General features: G+C 41.9%; 1 protein-coding gene across 1 annotated transcript; it reads left to right on the forward strand.

Annotated features, from left to right (window-relative positions):
- Positions 1-3295: 3295 nt before the first annotated feature.
- abhd15a (abhydrolase domain containing 15a) lies at positions 3296-19626 on the forward strand. Its single transcript, XM_080459155.1, has 3 exons — positions 3296-4213; positions 14803-15155; positions 16562-19626. Exons 1-3 carry the CDS (start codon positions 3713-3715, stop codon positions 17217-17219), a joined length of 1512 nt encoding a protein of 503 aa, XP_080315281.1. The 5' UTR covers positions 3296-3712; the 3' UTR covers positions 17220-19626.
- The last annotated feature ends 399 nt before the right edge of the window (positions 19627-20025 follow it).

Below are 20025 nucleotides of genomic sequence, written 5' to 3' on the forward strand. Positions count from 1 at the left end.
AGGTGAGATTCATTTCTTTTCAGCTGAGGGTTACATATAGAAAGAAAAAGAAATTATGATGGAAACAGATTATTTTCCAGTGCCCTTCCTTATTTTCGAAAAGAAATCCCAAGGTTTGTGCAGGACAGAACACTAATAAAAGCTATGAAATAAGATACAAAATGTAAACTTAATAATTATAACTGTTGTATGCAAATTTTCAACCATTTAAATTGGGATTCTTAATGTGTAACAGGAGGTTGGGCATCGAGCTAAAATGTGCAGTATGGCAATGAAAAAGAGGAGTGGCGTGAGTTTAGAGTCAGCCTTGTGAGTCTTATGTGTGACATTTATTAGTCCTGAACACAACCAGTATCATGACTCAATCCCAACTGCAGATGTCAAAACATTGATAATTATACTCTTTAAACTACGTCACTCCTTCATGGAAAAAACATGCCCGAAACTACAAAAACCTGCATCGCCGATTAAAAAATTCGGATGATTGTAACATTTACTTAGCGATCAACTTTATTTGCATTTCCAAAACAACTCACAGTATAATTAAATAAATAAAGTAAAACAAAACAAAAAAGGCAGAACAATGTTTTCAGCTTCTTTCTGATCCTTTAATGACAGTTTTGTGTTGCGAAACAGGTTTTCTTTCAAAAGACATGAAGACGACAGTATTTCAACTATCCTACCACTATACACTGGAGTTTCTTTTTCTTTTTCAAGTTTGTTTCTGCATATCTGAATAGTACCTATGACACTTCATGAATTCAACCTTCTATGTAAAGATATTTTTTTGGTTCATTTCAGATAATTAGCAATTTTGTGACTCCAGACAATTTTTTATTTGATGGAAAATCGTGAAACGAGCTCTTGGTCTGGTCATAAAGGTTACAGACCTCTGGTCTACTGGCCAAATCCAGTCGGCAGTAACTGGACAGAAGTATAATGGTGAACATTAGCATTAGAATGTAGAATTTGCAAAGTGTTTTGCATAACTAAAGCTTTATAAGAATCATTTACACTTTGATTATGAAGGTATGAGGATCAATGTTCACTTGGGCCACTTTCTTTACCTGCATGCTCTCAGGCTTATTGTGGTATCTCTCTATTAAACGTTGCACCATCTGTTACAGAATCCCCAGATGCTTCTGTAAGATATACACAGATTGAAATGTCTTAAGACCCCTGCACTAAAACGGTAGAATTTTGATGTCTGTATTTAGTGCTGCTGGCTGCACACAGATTCAATCAAACCATCAACCCCCTAGTGCACCAGCTGGAGGCCGTTCTTCTCTGACATTTAGAGTGTCTCAGAGGTCATACTGGACCTTTCCAGACACTCATTTGTCTTTATTTTCAATTCCCAGGCGTGGCATGTGCCATTTTACCATTTGATTTAATCTACCAACTCCAAAATCTGAAGCGAATACCCAATGATCGACTGTCCTGTCCCTTCCCGGTTGGGTTTCATTCCTCTTGCTTGGATGTACTGTGTTTTCACAACACCATCAATGCGTGTTTGCATGGACGCAGCACGTCGCTTTGCCGTCATTGTTTAAGCAAGTTTTCAAAACATGTCCTCCAAAGAGATGAGGTGAAACCAGAAAATAGCTGCAGTGAGTGCGAAATGTTCTCAGATTTCTCTCAAATATTTTGGCATACATTATTTAGAAGATTTTACGATTATATCAAATTCGTGACATGCAAATGAGACCACAATGAATGGATTTAACATAAATCAGAATTATATGACTTGGTAAATTAACAAATGAGACGGATAGAATAAATCAAATAAAATGGAAGGTGTTTGTTCAATCAATTGAGGTGACCTTATTTTTAGTGAAATAATGATTACATTTTGATAAACTAATCATTGAAAGCAGCTTCCAAAAGCAAGTTAAAATCAGACAGATGACTAACTGAATAAATTAGCTGCTATAGGAAGGTGTGTAGCAAGAGTTGATGTAATTCTTACTTATCAAGTCCTCGGTAATACGTTTGCCATCCTAAGCTGGTTATTAGTGATTTGTTTCTACATGTGTTATCAGCATAAATGTTTGTTAGCAAGCACAACAAGCTGTCCAAGCCAAATGATACGAGTGCATCTCCTTATATCGTCTTTGGGTTTTTTTTTAACTTATATTATCCAGCATCATAGGCACCCAGTGTGATGAGGTCAGGACATACTTGCTTATGGGGTGTGTTTGAATTTCCGAGTGAAAATGGTGTGGCGTGCAAAAATAGAAGCTCAAGTAATCGTATTACATAAAGTCTGCATCGAACTGGATGTCTGCAGCTCTCAATCTGCATGTGCACAGGAATCTGGCCTACTTTCAGCTGCCGTTCCTCCACCCAAAAGTTATGGAACTGAGGGTGCTGCAAACAGGATAAAGATGTTACATAACAAACCTGTTCAACAACTTATGCTAATGGGTCGGTATATAAGATGTGGTCTTCTGGCTCTCTAAGTGCAGGTTACAGTGTGCATGATTAGTCAAATTCAATGTGACTGTATGTGGGACGCCTCAAGTAGTAAGAGCCTTCTTCTATATGGTCAGTGATGGGCAACTTTGATCATTCTGAGGAGCCACAACAATTCCATCCATTCTATGAGGGAAGCAAATTGTGGTTGTGATCGAGCCCTCGACCACAGGAATTCATCTATGGCAACTAAAACAATGAAAATGACCAATTATTCTATGTTTCAAATGTTATTCAACATGCTTGTATCTGATATTCAGGGGGAAAAAACCAACAATGCTTCAAATCTGCTAAAAATATTATCTGTTACTATTTTCCCAGAGGGGAGAGCAAAACTTTTAAAAATGTCCCTCTGGGATTGATATGTTCTACTTTTACCTGTGAAACTAATTCATCATTATTTTCTGGAAACATGGTGCATGTGGTCCACAGACAGTGGATATGAATCAAGTTCAATATTATCACATGTCAAGTGTAAGCTGGCAGAAGTGACTAATTATATATACATGTATATACTATACTATAGATAGATAGATAGATAGATAGATAGATAGATAGATAGATAGATAGATAGATAGATAGATAGATTCTGTGCTTGACAGTGCCTTCAAATGTTACAAAGTAAATCACTTTATTCTTTCAATTGAGTGTTTCTTTCTTTTCTTTTTTAAAATCAAGAGTACATTCAAACAATGTAACAGTAACTTTACTTGCCTTTCCACCTCTCGTGGTACTGTACCTGCTGTTCTTTCTGGAGGGGGTTGGACCTGGTGGGGGCGTTTCCAAACATTGGTTGAGTGCGTATTGCGCGCTCCCGGCTGTGAGGTGTAATCTCTGTCAGGTTGAGGGGCTGTGTGTTCGAAACTGTATCAGTGGCTCTGGACGCGTTAAACGTGACTAAAGACTGCTCTGTTGAAAATACCAATGCGCACTGTAAAGCGTGAAGACTCGTTTGGAGCGACTTGGAATGAGAGAAACGCCGCTTAACCGCGAGCGCACGCTTGAAGTGAAGTGACCGGGGACTGGTGCGCTCTGGCACCGGAGAGGAGCGCCAAGCGTCACCGACCAGCTGAGCAGAGAGAGGGAGAGGGAGAGGGAGAGAAAGAGAGGGAGAGAGAACCTTTCCTCAAAGTAGCAAAGTAGCATAATGTAAAGGCTTAGTGACCAACTTCTCCTGTACAGGGCTTTTGGAAAGTCTGTGTTTTTCTTCGTCTTTTTGCTCCATCCAACCTTCCCAATGCTGGAATGGCTTGTTGCTTTGTGCATTGCGATCCTGGTGGTCCTCGTCTGGCCAGGCTCCAAATATTTTGTTCCCGACCGCCAGCCGGATGCTTTGCTTCACGGACTGGGCTTTTCACAGCGAGGAGGGAACGATAAGAGGTGCGTCCCGGACCGAGAGGAGGAAGCGCCCCGCACCGTGGCGCTCGTATGCAAACCCTCCGCGTTGGCCAACTACCTGCAGAAACACTGCAGGACTTTCAGTGATTTCTCGCCTTGTGTCGGCTGGACGTGGCGGGCCAGCGCTCTCCTCCAGAGTGTGTACGAGACGTGCTGGCCGTACGAAAGCCCGGTCCAGTTCGTGCGGGACAACCTGCAGCTGAGCGATGAGGGGCTGGTGGCTCTGGACTGGGCTGTGCCATCCTACCAGAAGAGACGCAGGACCTCCAGTCACTCCGCCAGTCCTGTTCTGCTCATCATCCCAAACTCTTTTGGGAGGATCAGTAGAAATGTGGTGAAGGTAAGAAGAGCAGAGGGAGGGGCAGAAGGCTGACAAAAGATTAAGACAATGAGGGGGAAAATTTTTTTGTAAATGTATATTAAAGCTAGAAAAAAAGAGGGAACTCCATTTTCAACACATTGAGTACAATTGATACTTAAAACCCTGGTTCACAACCTGGGGGGTCTCGGTCCCCTCTTAGGCCGGCTACAAACTGTGCGATTTTAACAATCTTATAAGTTCACAGCTTGCCACACCGTTTGACGGGAATCTAATAAAGTCTGGACAGATTGCACGATGAAAACAACCAGAATGACAGCCCACTAAGTGCCTGGCACATTTACAAAAGGTATTTTTGTTGTTGTTGTGAGCAACAATAAATTAAGACAGTTAAATGGGAGGATTGTTTGGATAAACAAACCAGAAAAACATAGAGAATATGCAGCGGAGCTTGACAGCTCTGCTCTACGAGGCCATACAAAGAGGCGCAGTCCTGCTCACTGGTAACTGTTCAAATAAATGCATCAACCAAATACAAACGAGGAGAGGAAAAGCAGTCAGGCCATACGCCATTGTCTCACATGGATCTACAAGACAAAATAAATTCTGCTCAAGAATGTCCTGCTAAAGCTCCATGCAAAAAACTAAATGTGACAAGAAATACAACATACACTACACAAACTATAGAAATGAACAGGGCCTTGTGGCATTTATGAGTTTGGAGAGAAATACCTGCAAACTGCAAGGCTTCTGTTTCCACAGCTCTACTAGGCTGTCTTCTTTGTTTACATACCACATCCTTTTTTTTTTGAGGCGTTTTGCCATTGAAGCCGCAAAGCATCTATTTGGGTTCAGCACCATTGTCGTGGGGATCAGTTTGTCATTTCATACTGCATTTCTATTGGTCAGTTAGTTGACGCAGGTTGCAGCAGCAACAGTGACACTTTGAGACGATCAACCCATATTTTTATCAGAATTGTATCGCAGGTCGTCTTTGGTCGCAAGTAAAGACAATGACAACGGCCGCCGTTGAGCATGTTTGACAGTGCGACGTAGGACCACCGGTTTAGAGCAAAGACCAAAGATATTGTCACTATTCTCTATTGTCTGTTTGTTATTGTTATCTTTCATGTATGTAGCGGCCTTCAATCTCTCCCAGAGATCACAGCTTTGCCTTTTTTGGTATTGTAAAAAAAGAGAATCGCATATGTCAAGAGGAAGCCAGATTAAGACCGTTTCTGGAATCTAGAACAAACCCAGGAACAATTGAATGCTTTTTATTTGAAAGAGTCCTACTTCTGTGTGTTGTGAGAGTGGGCGTGTCCACCTGTGTTTGGCTTCACTGTATTGTCGTCTGCAGCTTTAATTAGAGGCAACATATAGGGAAGGAACTACTGGGAGTCACAGCTGGGCAGCAGAGTTACACACTCACAGAAAAGACTTTTCATCAACCAAAATCACCATGGATTTAGCTGATGTTTCCTTTCACAACATCAACAGTTTAAACTTGAAAACCAAAACACTAGAAGAGGAAAAAAACGAACATTTTCAAATCCAGAGGCTATATCAATTATGATCCTGCTAAATTCACAGATTATTTCCACTCCACATCGAAGAAGAGGTTCAGTTATTCAACGGAGATGTGTGAGGATGCCGTTACGAATCCATTTGGCCGTTTTTGGCGAAGGCAACAACTTGAGCTGAAGCCACGACAAGCTCAGACGCAGGAAGAGAGCGGAGCCGTTTAAAAAAAAGAAAAAAGAACAGATGCAGAGGCAGCGTCGGCCTTTCAACTGCTCTTTCAATACACTGATTGAGGTAATTGAGTGAGGGATTACAAAGCCTCGCTTGACTTGTGAAGCCTGGGGGAAATGCAGTGCCGCTCCACTTGAATGCCTGTTGGCTCTCCCAGCGCACCGGGCACCTGGCATCCTGCTATCCTGCTTCGTTTCATACTCTGAGCTCTGTGTGCAAATCCGTCACCGGCTTACTGTCAGACTCATGTCAGAAATAACAACTCTGCAGGAATATTTCAATAAAATCAAATGTGCTTGGGATTTAATTAGAGGAATCCGTCTGTAAAAGACACATTGGTAGCAGATAATTAAAAAACGAATCAAATTGAGGGTTTCGGAACATTACACATGAATTAGTGACTTAATTGTCATCATGATAGATGGATTAAAAGTAATTGTTGCGTTCAGACAGACATGTGCCTCCTTTTTTTTTTTAACTGAACATCCATTATGGGAGCAGAGAAGGTCTGAAGCTGTCAGCCAGTTTGCAGGACTACAGGCTGAGGCACCACCAGGGATTGACGCCAATTAAGTCACTGTCACCGGATAGAGAAACTTTGCATGAACCACCCGCAGTGAGAGAGAGAGAGCGAGAGAGATGAAAAGAGCTCATGTTTGTATTAATACACATATACATGTTCCCCAATCGCTGACACTGAGGAGAAACAGGGAAATGGTCCAATACTGGGAGCTCGTCTTCCTGCAGGCCATGTGAGCTGTGCATAACTCAGCGTATGAATTTATGAATGAGCTATTTCCCCTAAATTATTCATGTTTTTTTTTTACTCTTACTGCATTTTTAGACATCTTTGTTTAACCTGGTCTGGATTGGTTCCCATCAGTTTACATAATGACATGGAAAAATGAGACTTTGCAGGGGCTTCAGGCCAGAGTTACAGACTGATCCCAGCTGACAGGTGAAGGCACAGGCTGAACACAGAGAGACGCACAACCACACAGAGACTGTGGGATTTAAGTACAAAGAAGAAATCCACACACACACACACACACACACACACACACACACACACACACACACACACACACACACACACACACACACACACACACACACACACACACACACACACACACACAACATGCACCTGGGTTCCCCTCTTGGCGTGAAGCAACAGTGCTCACCACTACATCAATGGTGTTTGAAACATTCATCTCAGCATGTGCAAAATATGTTTCAATGTCTCTCACTGATTTGACTAACCAAATTCATAAAACAATGGAATAATTACAGTTGCTCTCTGTGTTGCTGTTTCTCATTGGTGCGGTTTACCTATTTATGATACTCAGCAACAACATTCAGGGCTTTTAGTTAGAGCATCTATAGTGCTCACTTCTTTGTGTGGTCAATATAACACAGCCAGATACCCGCTGCTTGTGGCTGGCTGTTTCTCACTCAAAAAAAAAAAAAAATGCACCTGTTGACATGGCCAAGCGCTCTAAACAACAACAACTCACATATTGACTGATCTAAAACTGGTTCACTGAGGTTTACAACCTCACACACACTCCGCCGTGCAAAGAAACAGCCTGGTAGCACAGCGAAAGAAGGATTATTAAACTTACAATAGGCACAAATATATTTCTAACAAAAAAAGAAATCAGAAGAGTCAATCTTTTATATCTTTTTTTTTTTTTTCAATTCATCACACACTGCAAAGCAACAACCTCTGTTCGATCTCCTGGTCTCAGCTGTAAGTTCACCCAAACTATCAGATCCACATCTTGAAATTGATGACTCACATCTTCTATACAGTGCAGATGTTTAAAGACATGTAGGAATGTGCCTCTTTACGGGCTACAGTTCCATAAGCCATAAATATTCCTGCATGCAGACATTCAGCTGTTGCAGGCGTCTCGCCTCATATCATTAACACCTGTCACAGCTTCCTGCCACAGCTGTTCTATGGACTTGTTACTGTCTTTTCATGTCCTATTTGCAGGAACCAAACTGATTTGGTAATATGGTTTTGGTGCTTATTTGGCTTTTGAAATTATGAGGTAAAACATACATCACCTGTTTCAGATTCCTTTTCAGACATTGCAAAGCTGCGGTGTTTACATTGTAAGCTTCACCATAAAGTTACCATAAGGTTGATGTGGAAGACTTGCTTTTTTGAACCCGCTGTATTTAAAAATGCCTGCCTGATCACATTAAATGAGTTGGAGTTGAGTTGTGCTGTTCTCATAGAAATCTCTAGTTTAAATTAGTGGATCGGCAAGTACTGAAATAATAAACACATGCTGGATGAGCATGTGCAGTCCTAGAGGACCTGGAGTCTTAGAGGGTATATGTGTCAGGATACAATTAACGCTTCTAATAATATTATTGTTTTTTAAAATCTGGTGCATCAAAAAAAAAAACACGAGAAAACTATGGAGTTCTTTTTTCCTATAACTGATTTAAAATTGTGAAACATTCATGTATTTTAGAGTTATTATACATGAACTGACATATATATATATATATATCAGTTCATGTATATATATATATATATATGTTTTTCTGTTGCATAATATATCATACAAATGTAATTTAGATTAAAATCATTCTTGAAACTGAGTTCATCGGTTAAGAGTGTGAAAATAGTGTAAAAATGTAATAATGTTCAGATTTTATTCTGATTAAAAAAAAAAAAAAAAAAAGATGGACCTTCACTCTGAATACTCTGTGCCAGACCTGTGAGTATGTATTTAGGGCAGCTATTGACCTAAACAAAGGACAGAGCTCTGCACCGACAAGCTCCTCTGTCGTTAAAAGGTTTTTAATCAAATAACATCCCGAGCTGAACTTGGGTTATGTTGACACTGTGATAGCAATGGAAGCATAGTTGCAGAAGTGATTCATGTTGTTTCATATTTTTCATTGTTATTGAACTTCAGATGTCTTTTGATATTAGTATGTTGATTCTGTGTCAGGTTGGAGGGTGCGTTGTCAGTGTGAGGAGACCCGGCTGAAGGAATTTGTCACTGAGCTGACAGTTTATCTGCCCGAGCAGAAAACAACTGGAGCAACACTTTGTATCTGGATCCCTGCAGTGAAGCAGACTGGTCTACTGCGAAAATCCTGCAACAAAACAAACCCAATGAGCGCAGATTTTTCTCTCTCGAATAAATAAAGCTTAAAAAAACTAATAAGTAAAATCTCATCACAGAAGTGGATTTTGAGCCGAGTTTCCTCTAAGCTGCGTGGAGGGGTGACATATTGAGGCTGTGTTCCTCAGTCTGGAGCATTTACATTAGTTTGGATAATGAAAACAAATCTAAAACCTTAAAACAAGAGTCTCATGTGTCACATGTGACAGCTGGCAGCACGACCCATCTTCCTGAAAGTACATTCATATGTATCAGGGCGGATTGTTTGTGTGGCTGCACAGCAATCAGGATAATTATTTGTGAATAATCCTTTGAGTGGGTCAATACGCCATCTTGAGGTGCACAATGGTAAAGTGAGACTAAGGGCCTCGCTCACTCCAGGGAAATGCGGCCCAATTCAGATTTTTTTGGTCACTAGTGATTCATATCCGACCTGTTTTTTTTTTTGCCATTCTGAAAGCCCCAATTCCGCTCCAATTGTTTTTCACACCAGACCCACGCCTCGATCATATGTGGTACCAATTCGGATATTTTTCTACATGCGACTGCTTCGTCACTGACGTGTGACTGATGTCACGGATAAGCGCCGGAGGAAGAGGCTCCGCCAAAATGTTAGAAGCTGTGCTGTTTTCCTCATTCTCCTTAATCTTTGCCTCCTCATTTTGTCTAGATTGTCTACGGCTCGTATTTAACAACCACTTGAAAATGGATCTACGCGGGCTGATTAGTGTTGCCAGATATGACAGGTATCCCCCAATTGGGGAGTGAAATTGACCTACTGTTTAACCTAGTGTATTTGGTGTATTTGTGTTTTTATGGCGTGTTCTTTAATACACATATAATAGTTTTTAACATGATTCCTACACAGGCTGAAATTTGGGCTGGTTTTTATTGAGGTGTTGGTTTTTACATTGTTTGGGCTGGAAACAGTGAGTCACATCTGGCAACCCTGGTGGTGACCGGTGTGCCATGAGTAAACAGCGTCCTGGGCGTGACTTCACGTTGTCTTCTGTGCATTTTTACGAAGTTGTTCTAAAATAAGTTAAACGAAAAATTCGACATTGCCCCTTTGAGGATGAGGGTTTGCTGCTTTGAATCAGGTCACGGCTGTTCTCCCGAGTACGACCTTTAACCCCCGAATGTTCGTGCCATAACAAATGTGCAGATATTCTGAAGGGAGTAACTGAAGGTTCATGTCAAAGTAATAACAAGAAGTGGTTCTTTTTCCAGCTCTGTGAATGCAAAGGATTTAATTCAGACAACTTCTCCTTGTGCCTGTGCTACAGTGGCGAGTGAGATATTGACTTACAGTGTGTGTGTCTGTAATACCTGAGGCAGACAGCCCCCCCCCCCCCCCCCCCCCCCCCAACCCAAAATAAAACTCATTTCACCTAATTTCATCTCAGCTGCATTAGAGTCATCCTCCAGCATCATGCGGCTCTAATATGCAGCAGAATCTATAAAATATGTAACCGAGTATGTCGGCGTGTTTGGGAATTGAACCGAGCTCCGAGGTGATTCATATTAATTTCCTCCCCTCGTGTGCTTCCTCTTGAAGCACGGCGACTGAAAGCACCACGAAACAATGTCGGGGATCAGGTTATAAATGAATGAGCAAATTATGTTTCAGAATATATTAGTTAAACACTGTGAAAATCAGCCCACATCTCTTGGATTAAACCTTATTTTAATGCAGACCAGCCAGAAAATGGCAAAAGTGTTACTGCGGTCTTTTCTCAGCTGGTAAATATTTAATGCAGTGATTTCTTCTTGTGTCCCGCGGGAAATGTGCACATTCATAGCAAAATATAACTCATTTAAAATGTGACGGAAAAGTTACAGAAAAAACACATCAAGAGCCCTCCACTTCTCGTGTGTTAAGAGAGGATGCTAATGACGCTCAAGATTTAACTAGAAGACAAATCTTCTTGCATTTGCAGACACTTCAACTGGTTATTTAACCTTCTCTTAAATCTCAGAGCAAAGACGGGGCCAATCTCTCATTTTCAATCCCGGGCTGAATCGAGAGCTCTTCTTATTGTAAATTGTAAATTCAAGTCATTTTCTTTCCTCTGCCAAGTATCAAAACCTTGCAGATGAGTTGGTCGTTTTAGATTGTCACTGTTTTGATGTGGAGTATTTTGAATTGGTAAAAAACAAGTCAATTCAACTGAATTAAGTTCATGGTTTAGTCCAGGCTGTGCCCATGCAGGTGGGTAGGAGCAGCTACATGACAGAATAATAACTTTTATATGAAGCCAAATCCAGTTTTAATTGACAATGTCTTCTTTTAAAGACAATTCAATTGCAATTAAATTTTTATCCTCCTCCGCATGTATTAAACAATTAAAAGTTCAAAAGGTCATGTTCTCTATTTGCAGCTCATCCTTGATTTAAATGTTGTTGCATTTCAAGAACTAAAAACATTATCTGACGTCCTGCTTTGTCTGGAAAAGCTCCTGAAAGATCTGAACTCTTGTCTGCCGCAGCCTGGAAAGAGCCCATCACTTCTGATATCCGCAGCCTTTCAGCATTCATGTATTCACAAGCACACACCCTCACAGTACAACACTGATGGTAATGCTTCCTCGATAGCAGTAATTTTCCTCACTGGATCACTGATCTCTCAGCTTGGCTCTCCTTTCTGTGTTACATCCACTACAGAGACTATAACAGTGCATCGTCCCCCAATAATTGAATTACAGATTTCAGTTACTTCAGTTTATTATAAAAGTTCACGTTTTTGTTATTTTAACTCTGTAAGGTTCTCCTGAGCTTTAATGTTTGGCTTGAAAATATTTAGAATGCATAAGTGAAACTGCAAACTAAAATCGATGATGCTCTATTTTTTTATGAATAAAAGATGTTCTCCAGCTCTTTAACGCGACTTGAGACACACCAGTTCCTATTCCTTCTGTTGCTATAAGAGCTTCCAAATGACTAAAAATAGCTCCGTTGACAAAACAATGAGCAAATGATATTTTTCTCTGCGGTGCAGCTGACTGAAAGGCAACACTTCCTCCCAGAAACATGAGATCACAGGTTTCCACAGTCAAAGTCCTCCCAGCTCGTCCGTGCCAGTTCTGCACTCTGCCCAGTTCAAGGAGGCTTTCTGAGGTCTGGGCGGGGCGGCTTGGCCAAGAGCTGCTTCAAATCATCTCGTTATGTAAATACTGTTTGTAATGTAAGTCTTCAGCAAGGCATCAAACGCACCGGAGAGAGAGAACGCTTTTCTTTTTAATGGAATCTCTTTTATTCAAATTTTTGGGGGGACAAAATCAGTAAAAGTAGCCATCCTGTAACCAGCCTGTTTTAACATCAGTTTCCTTGACTGTCTCTTTTTTTTTTTGTCCTGTGATGGATTTGTATGTGTGATTGTCTCAAATCCCCATTACTCTGAATTCAATCATGAGGTATAGAAGATGGATCAAGCTTTATAAAGCAAGAAATAGGTGAGACCGAAGGAGAGTAAGCAGGATAAGATTGCATTGTTCATAGCAAGCAGTTGATCAGTTTACCTGCATAAAATATCTACATTTAAAGAACATTTCTCAAGCAACAAAGTAGACACAAATGCCACTCTCATAAATAAATATTGATATAAATCATGATTTTTTGGGGTTAAAATAATCGACTCAGATCAAAAAGGTTTAAATATGAGTTCACATTGTGGCCATACTCCAAAGTGACTAATGATTTTAAAAGCACCAGTTATGAGTTCTATTAAATGCTTCACAAACCAGATGAGTTACATTACAGTGAGTGTTTATTATTTATTGCAGAATTTCTGTATTAGTGTAAAGTTGAGGCACGTTTAAACAGCTGGTTGAAAGGAAGCACTTGTTAATTCTAGTTTTTCTGTCAAACCCTCTCCCCCAGCAACTGCTCGTTCATTTTTTTCTGCACCATAAAAAGTCATACCAGGCATGTGCAGCTGGTAAAATCATAAAGACAGTCGGCAAAATGAAATGGAAACCGTGTTGTTAAATGAGCCATGGAAAAAAGGACCCAAGATCTTTTTTTAAAAGAAGTACATCTTCAAAACAAAATGGATTCTGAAAAAGAGGAACCAAAACCAAAGCATTCTATGAGGGAGGACCAAAAACATGCAGGGAGCAACAAGAGACGAGGGGAACCGAAAGAAGAACATTGATGAGGAGCAACAGGCAAACTGAAGAGAACTGACAGGATGAAAATGGCACATACATACACACGAGTGGTGCAACGGGACAGGAAGCCCACGGTTCGGTCTGAAACTCTCTTGAATCACACTTTCAGTTCAGCTTTAGTTCATGTTTTGTGTATAAAGAGAACTTTTATTTTTTTATTTTTTTTTTTTGAAGCGACACTATAGATCTCTTGAAAAGTGTTCTCAACTGATGGTAGTTTTTTTCTGCTTCTCTAGTGTCGTAAAACATTCCATCAGCCTGTTTCAAGCAACATTTGCAGACAGTAAAATGTCTTTTAACTCTTTTCACTCCCTCGTCGGTGTAACAACAGGGAAACTGAAACGATCCCACACTGGAGAGTTATATGAAGCCGACGCGGGGAGCAGATGTCCGGCGCATCGCGACACTTTTGTAAAACAGCTAAAATATGTGTAATGGAACAAAAACACCATTCTCAACGGAAATATTTTCAGAAATACTTTTCCCTGAACTGTTTTACTAATAAAAGAGAATTTCTGGGACTGAGCCGCCATCTCGGTTTGGTTTGATCCGTACAGGGCAAACCGAACGCTCCAATATTTTACAGAGAAAGAACCATTGCATCCCTAATACACACTGAGAGTGGAGGGACAACGAAGCACAGCAAATAACAATCAACTGTACTGAGACGTGAGGGGAGAGGAGAGCAGGACACAAGGACGGTGCAAGAAGATATGAACTAACTATAACTCTTAACTAAAACCAAAACCAGAACATCATTACATATAAGGACGCCAGAAACCTTGAGGGAATGCAGGGGACAACAAGGAATGGAATTGGTAAAGAGAGGAACCAAGAACTGGACCACACTTATCTCATCATTGTCTGCTTTCAAAACACAGGTTACCGATGTGCAAGGTGGAAATGTTAGATGGAAATAAACTTTTGTGAAAAGCAGTTTTTGAGGGTATCCACCAGTTGATAAATGGATGTATATACAGTGGCTTTCCAAATGCATCATGTTGTGTATACACTGTGCCTTCAGTCTCTATTAAGATAAAGTTTCAAACTGTACACACAGAACCTTGTTGTCCTGATTGTCTTCCAGTTCTGTTCGTCGTCTGCTAAATTTATACTGAAAAGAGCCATTTTTACTTCCGTGTCACCAAATGAGTTACTTTATTGTTGTTTGCTGATTTCTCTCCACATACGGAATGAAGCCAAATGAGTGCACATTCAACTGAACCTTATTTTTCCCTAAATTTTCTCTATTCTTGGATTTGTCCGGGCTCTCGGAAACTCAACAATCAATCAAATGTAATGAAGCTGCGAGTTTAAGTTGGCAAAACGTTGAAACATTCTTGTGTTTCGGGGTCAAAATTCTCATTTCAAACTGCAAGATAAGATCTTATGAATGACTGTCGAAAGATTTGCACGCGATGTTGTGAATGAGCGGCAGCGATGCTGCGCCTGCTGGCCTGTAACAGCCTGAGCACATTTTCTCGACATACGCCCGGACGTCTGAATTCATTCCCACCTTTTCTCTCCACAGCTGTGTGAAATGGCTCTGTCCCACGGTTACCTCCCCGCTGTTTTCAACCGCCGCAGCCACAACGGCACCCCGCTGACCACCCTGAAACTGCAGCAGTTCGGCGACCCCGCGGACCTGCGCGAGGCTGTGCGCTACATTCGCCACCGCCAGCCGGCGGGGAGACTGTACGCGGTGAGCGAGAGCTCCGGCTCGGGCCTCCTCCTGTCCTATCTCGGCGAGTGCGGATCGTCGAGTTACGTGACGGCAGCCGGCTGTCTGTCGCCTGTTTTCCGCTGTCAGAGCTGGTTCGAGGGCGGGCTGTGCTGGCCGCTGCAGTGGGCGCTGGTGCTGTACCAGAAGATTTGTCTGAGCAGGTATGAAGGGAATGAACAGGGCCTCGGGGAAAACATCCTCCAATCAATCTCAATTGACAGAGTTCTTGGAAAAACAGCAATACTATCTCCGTGTTGTTTCTTGGAATCCATTGACATCAGTATGACTAAGGCAAAAACAACAGACTGTCATGGGATTAGATAGTTCTTGGATAATTTGCCAGTTCTGGCATATTTATCCATATCTGGGGCAAAACATTGACAGCGTTGAAGTGTGAGCTCAACACACGGTACACAACACAAGTGTGTTTGTAGCTGAAACCTGAAGGGAAGTTCAAAGAGAGAACAGAAACAGGCTCGGCTCGCCTGGCAACTTGTTGAAAACAGGCCTGATACTCAGTTTGTTCATTTCTTTAATGTGTTCTTACTGATCATATTTCATTTTCGGATGTCATTATTAATCTTAGGACATAGGGTCAGTGTCTCGAATAACACAAATATTCAAACAAATATAGAATGGAGTCCATTACTCAAAACAATCCTGCAGTTCATAAAGCTTAAACACCACTTACAAAACAGAAGAACCTTTCTTCATTGTTCATTCCTATCTAACGCAGGAGTCGAGCTGGGCCACTGTCCTCGGTCGTTGTTTCCTTTGGTGAGAGGTCGGCATTCACTTTATTACCTGAAGGACACACTGGGATCCAGCATTAGCTTGTTTAAGTATAAAAAAAAAGTCAAATCCTGACTAAATTGATTTAAGGGGATGTAGATGTCACTCTAAAAGCTCTATATGTTCTTCAACATTGAAAGTCTCTTCCCACCATATATCCTAGCGCGCAGGCTAAAGGCACTCTTCCAACCAAAACAATGCAACTCCTCCTCTCCTCTTCAGTCCCTAGTTTTGAAGATCTTTGTATCCCACTCATCTTTTGATTCTGCTCGCTTTCCAAATCTTTTTGGAATCGGTGGTTCTACAGCAGTATAGTCTAAAATCTAAGTTTCCTTGTGAAGCTGACAGTGATATTACATTGTTTCATGCAGCTACTGCAGTGTGAATATACAGCAGCGGCGTATTAATTTGTAAAGAGAGGAGGCTGCAGCACAGGGGGACCTGTGAGACAAAACAAGTGCCCACAAATCATTTACTGGAAACGAACAAACAATTAGGAAAACAATCTAAGTTACTGTAGCAACAGATGGCCTGTTCTTCGTCAGTTCATTGATGCTGAGAAACACCGTGATCCAGGTAAACTCCCTCAAATCAAGGCCAAAGGAGAATCTGAGGCCCAGCTGTTCCATTACTGATTTCATGTTCTTCCATTTGTCTCCGTGTGTGTGTGTGTGTGTGTGTGTGTGTGTGTGTGTGTGTGTGTGTGTGTGTGTGTGTGTGTGTGTGTGTGTGTGTGTGTGTGTGTGTGTGTGTGTGTGTGTGTGTGTGTGCATAGGTACAAGACGGTGCTGAGTGAGACCATGCAGACAGACGGGTTGTTTTCCAGCTGTTCCTTGCGTGGCCTGGAGGAGGCGATCTTTTGTCAGAGTGACCGTTCCAACCCGGCGGCAGCAGCATCAACAGCTTCCAGTGGCGGTGGCGGCGGCGTCAGCGGCCTTCCTCCAGGTGCCTGGGATGCTTACTGGGAACGCAACGAACCCTTGAGAGACGTGGATGAAGTAGCCATTCCCGTTCTTAACGTCTGCGCTCGGGATGACCCGGTACGCGGGGACACACAAACTACCATACCCCTGGAGCTCTTCGAGACAAACCCACATTTTTTCCTGCTGCTCACTGACCGTGGAGGTCACTGCGGTTTCTCCACCCAGTCCGAGGGCGGCAGCGCTGCCAGCCCAGTCGGCCCTGTGGCCGCACCAAACAGACACGGGACGAACTGGAGCCACAGGGCTCTGCTGGAATTCTTCAGGGCGACCACAGACTTCTTCAACGCGGAGGAGAGGGCGAAGCAGCTCGCTGCGAGGAGGAGGGGGTTGGGGGGAGGGGCGGTGGGGAGGGCTTTTCGCCACCGCAGCGTGAGTACATGTAAAAGAGTGCCAGCTTGTTCCCATAACATCCACGCCATTTACAACTGGCAGAGGTCCTACACACGGTGAGGAGGATTAATGGACATTAAATGTGCCCCGTGGCATTTCCCTGTTGTCACGCAGATTATTCCGTTCTGGTCAAGCACTTTCAGGTGGGATTCTTCCCACTAAAACACTTTGGTTTTTAAAAATCCTGATTTCTACATTGTTTACATCCGAGTTTAATAAAAAAAGAATAGGATTCTTCCTCACCATTCCTGCATCAGTGTTGCTTGACGTTTGATGCCATTGGTTCGGCTGTTCGTCAATACCAACAGAAAACACTCGTGGAGCTGAACTCGCAGCACAACTAAGAGCCAAAGCCTCCACAGGGAACCATTAACGGTCTGCATTGATGCTCGCTGATAGCTTTTGGATTTGCCCTTTGCCTGTGTGACATTCATTCGACAGAGTGTCGTGACAACCCAAACTCAACCCAAACTCAAAAACACTGCCGTGGCTGTGAATTATTAGATTAGTGAGTGAAAGCGTTGCCGCTGTTGCCAAAAACCTGGTTATGTTTAACTGCCGAAGCGTTGACACTAAACTCAGTCTGAAAGCCTATTTATTTTTCTACAAACAGACTGAAGTATCTTCAGTGCCAGCTGGTAAACAGTTCTATCATCCCACATACAGTCCCGTCACTGATTCAGTTCATCTGCCCTCATGGTTTAAACAGTAGAGTTTAACTTGGTTACCTTGAGTCTGTTCAGTGACATAACATGACGACCACCTGCTCAGTCGATTGTTGTAGTGATGCACTCCATTTTCTGATGCCTCTCTATCTGAATCAGAAGACGCTTCTGTGGCCGTTAGAGCTCAAGCAGTTCATCTCATGGATCGGATCTCCCTTCACTCCCCACGTGCGGCAGAGTTTTGGCCACCTCACACCCTCTCACTCTTCACAGCTTCACAAGTGGTATTAAAATGACCAATATTTATTTAAAATGACCAATATTTATGATCAGTGTGACCAGACGTGGGAAGTAAAAGTAAAAGGGAATAAAAAAAAAGGGAATGCAACGGGAGGAGAGTGTGTCGGGCTAAACAAGACTTATCAAGAAGAACCACAATGTCACATCCTGTGTCAGAAAATGGTCTCACACTTACTGTATGTTGAGTCTTATGTTTAGTACTTAATGTAGATTGTAACTTGAAACAACCTGTCACAATATCAATGCAACATAACTTACATGGATCGGCCATAACATTATAACCACCTGCCTAATATTTGTCAAATAAATCGGATCCATCAAGGCGTGAACTCTTCTACCTTCCTCTCAGAACCTCAGCTCCAGTTTGAGCAACAGGAAGTCGCTCCACAGGCCAGACTTCATTTCCCACATACATGAATGTCTTTTCGCGACTCGTCACACTGCCGTCACTGCTTTTCCATTCTTGGAGGCTTTTTGATAAATGGTGATCAATGCGGATGGGAATAAAATATAATGGAAATACTTTATTAATCCCAGAGGGATGCAACAGCACTTGCCACCACAGCCTCAGACAACAGCTGCAGCATTTTAGATACTCTGACTCAGTTGTTTACCCTTTACTATTTGGACCTCGTCACATTTTGTCAATTCCGTACACTTGTACATTTTCCACTTCTAAATCATCACCTTTGTGGACAAAATGTTGACTTACTATACTTGATTATAAGCCTTATTCACTTTGCCTGTTTATGGTTATATTGCTATGGCTGATATGTGGCACCATGGCTTCATAGAAAAAAAAGAAAACATTTCAAATCATTTGGTCAAAATATTTAAAGAAGGTATTCCTTGTCTGCATATGTTATTATCACTGTGCAAGTTAAACAGAATTGACTGTGAATGTTATGACGGTAAATGGTTTCATGTGTGAAATATCTGCTGAGGCCCAAAAAAAGAGGAACTTGTTTGTGATTGTTACCCAGTCGGCTTTTGGAGGAAAATCTGTGTCATGTGCGTTTGGTATTTTAATGAAGTGGAAGACTGGAAACATTTAGTAAGTTCTCCCCTCCTGTTACGCAAACTTGGCACTCCACGTATTATTTCCCTCGCTGATCACAGTCTGCAGGTGGTGAGGGACTTAGTATCATCGGGAATTCAAGACTTTTCATTTTAAATACCATTCCTTCTTCTTATGCTTTCAGAAAGTGAATAGTCTGATGGGGGCAATTAAACATTTGATGTCAGTTCTTAGCGGTAGAGCAACTTCGACTGGCAGCTTAATGATTTACCGAGCAGGGAAAGGCTGTGGTTCATTGTACCCGGCTGTGTACATCAGCACACACAACCACCAAACACTGTCGGTTGAAGGTATATAGTCTTCTGTAATTTGAGAAAACATGCTACACAAATGTATGTATGGAATTTTACCCACTCATGATCATTAGATACCATAAAATGATTTTTTTTTTTTTCTCAGTGGAATTGTATTAAAATGTACAATAAGTGAGCGTTTGGTCCATTTTTACTTTTAATATTACTGCGTGTTTCTGACCGTGCTGAGGAGCTCACGTTCCACGTGTGTGACATACTGATGAATGATCAATAGTAACACTGCAGAAGTGGAGGCCACTGTATTGACAAAAAAAAGCCAACATTCATGGGTGGTAGGGTGGTATTCTCCTTAAGCAGGTTACCATAGTGCCACTATTTTGCATAATTACCTTGTTCCACATTGCAAATCTCATTGCATCTGTACTCTCAGGTCTTGTCAAGCTCCCTTTGAGTCAACGTGCAGAGATACGCCCTATTATAGTACAGTGCCCACAGCCATTCCTGATTCCGAGTGGTCTGCGTGCATGCGTGCATGCGTGCATGCGTGCGTGCGTGCGTGCGTGTGTGTG

This window comes from Lipophrys pholis (genome assembly GCF_963383615.2).
Source record: "Lipophrys pholis genome assembly, chromosome: 3".
Classification (NCBI taxonomy): domain Eukaryota; kingdom Metazoa; phylum Chordata; class Actinopteri; order Blenniiformes; family Blenniidae; genus Lipophrys; species Lipophrys pholis.

Bases quoted from the DNA above. Each gene is read 5' to 3' on its own strand.
- abhd15a (XM_080459155.1), top strand. From the start codon at position 3,713: ATGCTGGAATGGCTTGTTGCTTTGTGCATTGCGATCCTGGTGGTCCTC. The intron at 4,214-14,802 runs GTAAGAAGAGCA...TTCTCTCCACAG, and splicing joins TCAGTAGAAATGTGGTGAAG to CTGTGTGAAATGGCTCTGTC. The intron at 15,156-16,561 runs GTATGAAGGGAA...GTGTGTGCATAG, and splicing joins CAGAAGATTTGTCTGAGCAG to GTACAAGACGGTGCTGAGTG.